This window comes from Mus pahari, chromosome 7 (genome assembly GCF_900095145.1).
Source record: "Mus pahari chromosome 7, PAHARI_EIJ_v1.1, whole genome shotgun sequence".
Taxonomy (NCBI): Eukaryota; Metazoa; Chordata; class Mammalia; order Rodentia; family Muridae; genus Mus; species Mus pahari.
Genome location: NC_034596.1, coordinates 4,272,047 through 4,277,338, shown reverse-complemented (window position 1 = coordinate 4,277,338; position 5,292 = coordinate 4,272,047). Strand labels below are relative to the sequence as shown.

Genomic DNA, 5,292 nt, shown 5'->3' with positions numbered 1-5,292 from the left:
AGGGAGGGAGGGAGGGAGGGAAGGAAGGAAGGAAGGAAGAAAGGAAGGAGGGAGGGGAGAGGGATGGGGAGAGGGAGAGAGTGTCAGACAGACAGACTGGCCCACAAAGTGTTTTCTACACAGGGATCACTCATAAGTTAATCTTGTTTAGCTCCATCCTTCATTAATTAATTAAAATGTGTATTACTTCACCACCTTCCCCCCCAGTGGTCTGAGATACAATTTATATAACATAAAAGTCATCTATTTTAAGCATAAAATTAAATGTTTTTATCAAATACACATTTCTGTAGCCACACAAAATCTAATGTGAGGTGCCTGTCTAGGCAGCCACTGCTGTCTGTTTCTCTCAGCACACTTGCCATTTTACATGATGGGCTTTCATGACTGCCTTAATCCACGCAGCAGTGTTTCTGAAGTCCTGTGTCATTGCACAGAAGACTGTGGGTGCAGTATGCTGTGTTACTCTCTAACCAGTAAGCGGACACTTGCACTGTCACTTATTATGTCTCACGCCCTGTGGAACATTCATGTACATGGTTCATGTGGGACCATTTCTGTTGGATAGATGCCAAGAAGAGAACTACTGGGTAATGCAGCAATGCTGCCTCTGTGGAAACCGAAACATTATTCTCCAAACTGGCTCTCACAGCTTTTAACTCAATCTCTCATTTTCCTAAAACACTGAGAACATGTTATTTCTTGCTGCTAAAGTGATCTAACCAATTCATTCCACTGCTTAAAATCCCTCAGTGGCTCCATTGCCACTGGCATTTCTTCCCCTCCTACTAAAGTCCTCAAGGACACAGCTGTACATCTAATAAACAAACCATATGTGCAATTTTGTGTTTCTAATTAAAAAATTATACATAAGTGTTAACAGACTGGAAAAATATTTGTTAAAAAAGGTTTAAGTATTGATATTAGATGTGAAATGATGAAAACTAAGGTCTCTTCAGCTATAAATGCAGACATAATATGTAAATCATTTAAGAACAGAAATCACTGATAAATAAAGTCGTATATCTGCAAAAAAATTTTCTCTAAGGGACACTTATTTCTCTAACATGCATCACTGCGTGAAATTTTGAGATGTCCTTGAGAACTTACATGACCTATGTTGGTATCAGAAATTAGTAATTATGAGGTTATTAATGGAGACAGAGAGTGCCTCCTGGTGTGTTTCCTGTGTCACAGGAAGATGGATATGAAGCACAGACGGCTTTGGTAGCATAGCATGTCTGCTTCTCTAACTTACCTCTTTTTATTCTTGCTTCCTTTATTTCTTCACAGAGCTTATTAAACTCTGGATCCAGCTCGGCTGCAATAATGGCATGTGCAGTGTCCTTCAGGGTACAAGCTCTGTGTCTAATAATTTTATCTGTTAAAAATGTTGGCATAAATTTATTTTAATACAAATGGAATAAAAATTAATGCAGGGTGCCTTAAAATAAAAGTAAAAAGATACAGACATTTAAACTATAAAAACATTTTTAGGTAAGAAAAGATTAACTTAAGAGGTAGGAAAAAATGCGAGGTACGGGCTGGTGAGATGGCTCAGCGAGTAAGAGCACCGACTGCTCTTCCAAAGGTCCCGAGTTCAAATCCCTGCAACCATATGGGGGGTCACAACCATCCGTAACAAGATCTGATGCCCTCTTCTGGAGTGTCTGAAGTCAGCTACAGTGTACTTACATATAATAAATAAATAAATCTTTAAAAAAAAAAAAAGTGAGGTACTATATCAATAACTTTTAAGACCCCCAAATAAGGTTTATTTTTAATTTCTAAAAAATGATTTTCAATAAAAATTTTAAAGAATCTGGATAGTCACTATGTGCCCCAGAGTAGCTTCAGACAAATACCAGGAGCTCAGGGGCCCGTGAGTTGTGCAGACTTGGCAGCCTGACTTCAGTCCCTGGAGCGATGTAAAGGTACAAGAGAGTGAGCTCCACAGAGGGGTTCTCAGACCCCACCCACTTCCCATAGCAGGTACACTCATGTACACGCACACACACAAAGCACACAGTATACTAGTAAAACTAAAGGGTTTTCAAAAAGAGTAACTGGTCAAAAATGTGCTAAAGAACACAAAATATTCTGAGTAAGAGAGATCTCTTTTAAAATGTGACAAAACCTGAAAAATATAGAAAATCTAAAGCATGCGCGATGGTACCCATGAACAAGGCCAAATGTAACAGAGTATGGTTATAATCCCAGCACCTGGATCCCCAGCTCCTAGCAGCCCCAGCTACTTCCCAGCACGATCTCTGTAGTATACAATGTGCCTGCTCCACAGGCACCGCAAAGACTGCATCATGAGTAGTGCAGTCCCAGCAGTGCCTTCTGGAGCTACACTATCAACTCCAGATGTGAAAAGGCAAGCAGGACAAGATAACTAGGGCAGTCTGAAGACCACAAACCACACTGTAAGTAGGTGAAAGCAGGGGCATCAGTCCAACGTCATTCTCTGCTGGGCAGCAAGTCCCAGCCCAGGCTAGTCAACATCAGACCCTATCTCAAAAACCAAAACCAAAGCAATGACAAAGAATCCAAAATAAAAAACTACTGACTTCTCTCTCTAGTGAAAGCATAAAGTATAAAAGAGCTCTTATTTATAAGATTTACCATTAGGAAGCCATAGAAAGCTTCTGTGGAAATCTTATAGAACCAAATCAGCACATGTAAAACCACTGGTACATTTCTTTCTTCTATATGTTCTCTAAATGTTCATTCAACAAACACTGTCCACAATAGGAAACTAGGAAAACTGAAGTGATGACTATACAGTAATACAGAAAAAAAAAATCGGACATGATTCCAATAAAATTCAGACTACATAGGAAAGCAACATTAAATAAATCTCAGCTGGACAGAAGACTCAGTAGTTCAGAGTGCTTGCTGCTATCCAGAGGAGCAGAGTTCAGTTTAAAAATTTAGATATAAACATCTTTACAATGCTGAGTGTGCCAATCCATAAATATAATATATACCTTCATTTATTTAGCTCAAGAGTTTTATCAGCCATTTTTATACCTTTCAATGAATATATTATATATCTTTTTGTCAGATTTCCTATTTGATGATAGAATTTGATTAGCTAGAACTTTTTTTAGACTTATTTATTGACATGTATGAATGTTTTTGGCTGCATGTATGCTTGTGCCCCATTTTTGTGTCTGGTGCCCAAGGAGATAACAAGAGGGATGGGGAGGATATGATCATAGATATGTGTGCAACATACACTAGACAGGGGTCTGTGTCAAAGAATAAATATTCTAAAAATAAATAAAAGTGATAAAGCTCCAAATAATTGGAATTGTGTCCTATATAAATATAATGTTGAAGTTTGAAACCCTGGTACTGAATAATGTGACTGACTGTATGTGGAAATAAACCATGCTAAAGAGGTAACTAAGGTAAAAAGAGGGTGGGCTCTAATCCAAAGTGCCTGGTGCCCTTTTAAGAGGAAACCTGGATATGTTAGGAGTGCACAAAGACAGAGAAAGAGCTCTAGTGAGAAAGCCATGCAGTGAAACATGAAGAGTGCTCTCAGGAGAAACCAAATTTGCTGACTCACTTGAATTAACTCAACCCAACACTGTGAGGAAAACTTTTGTTGTTTAGGCCTCCTGTTCTGTCACATTTTGAATGCTGATCCTACCTGAGAAATACAATGACATATAGACTAATATATGCCATACTCGAGTTGTATTTATCAATCTATCATAATACTAACACAATTACACACCTCTGTCTCAAGGAATCGGAACTGTCACAGACCTTCTTATATACCAAGTACCCTGCTCAGTAAGTAGGGCATGCCAGTCCTAGTTAAGCACTAACAGAAATAAATATACGTGAGTTTGGTTAAGCCTGAAGTTCATGAGGTACACTATGACAGATAAAATTGGAAATGTACTGAGGAGACTACAGAAAGCTCCAAAAAAGTGAGTGACTCTAAGGACTATGATCCCATGTAATTGGTACAAAAGGCTAGGATTCTGCAAAGACTTTAAGGACAATTTTTCAGCAAAATTGGTCAAATGATGATATATCTAAGAATTATTTGTCCTAGAAGGGAAGGATGTTACAAAACCAAGAGTGCAGAGTAGTCCAACTTAATTCACTGTGTACCTATCCCTAAGATAATAATTAGTCAAATGCCTAGTCCTGGTCACATTCTGAAGCTGTCTTATCACTTCACATCTAATTCCTTCCACATTATCTGCGTGCGAGATAATCTGGTAAACATTTAGTCATTCATGTTTACTTCCAAAGACTTTTATCTTCTCCGTATAAGTAGTTCCCCCATGCCTCCAATGACTATGTGTTCTGCCAAGGAAAGCACTGTAAACTTTTAAATAATCATGGGAGGGTTGGTTTTTTTTTTTTGTTTTTGTTTTTGTTTTTTTTTAAGATTTATTTATTTATTTCATGTATGTGAGTACACTGTAGCTGTCTTTAGGCACACCAGAAGAGGGCACCAGATCCCATTACAGATGGTTGTGAGCCACCATGTGGTTGCTGGGAGTTGAACTCAGGACCTCTGGGAGAATAGTCAGTGCTCTAAACCGCTGAGTCATCTCTCCAACCCAATCATGGGAGTTTCTAATACTAATACAACACTTATGTAATTTCTATATGCTACATAACAGACCCTGGGTTTGTTTTACAGGTACGTGCATAACACGTGGCTCTGCTTCTATGGGAAAAAAAAAAAAAAATGCTCTTCTGGGTGGGGTGTGACCCAGTTGAAATGGCATTCCTGAACTATAAAGAGGCTGTGTATCAATCTTTAAAGAGCAGGGGAGGGGAGTCTCAGGAGCTGCACCTGTAAGCACGCACCAAGGGCTCTAATAAAACCATCACACTCTACAGTGCAAGGCTAGACTGAATCAGAAAGCATTGCTTCTTCACTTAAACTTATATAAATATATAAATCTATATCAATGCTGTTATCATAATTTATCTATTAGAGGGAAATTGGATTTATTTCCTTAACTAGGCTTCTCCAACAAACATTTAGGCTCATTTTCATAGTCCCTAGATTATTTCCAAATAGTGTGGTCCAGAAACGGTAATAAACACAAAGTGGGGGTCATTCTAGAGCAAATATGTATCAACAGTCAACCTTTAGTGTTGGGAAAGGATTTTTACCAATCCTAAATCTGATAGAGGACTAATATCCAATATATACAAAGAGCTCAAGAAGCTGGACTCCAGAAACTCAAAAAACCCATTAAAAAATGGGGTACAGGGCTAAATAAAGAATTCTCAACTGAGGAATAT

General features: G+C 38.3%; 1 protein-coding gene across 3 annotated transcripts in view; it reads right to left on the bottom strand.

The window, feature by feature from the left end:
• The window catches only part of Atad2b (ATPase family AAA domain containing 2B), a 123,413-nt gene that overhangs the window by 20,315 nt on the left and 97,806 nt on the right, over positions 1–5,292 (bottom strand). For all 3 annotated transcript variants that reach the window (XM_021201380.2, XM_021201381.2, XM_029540646.1), the window contains exon 23: positions 1,259–1,381. In XM_021201380.2, coding sequence (XP_021057039.1) covers positions 1,259–1,381 — 123 coding nt within the window. The remainder of the gene's footprint in view (positions 1–1,258; positions 1,382–5,292) is intronic.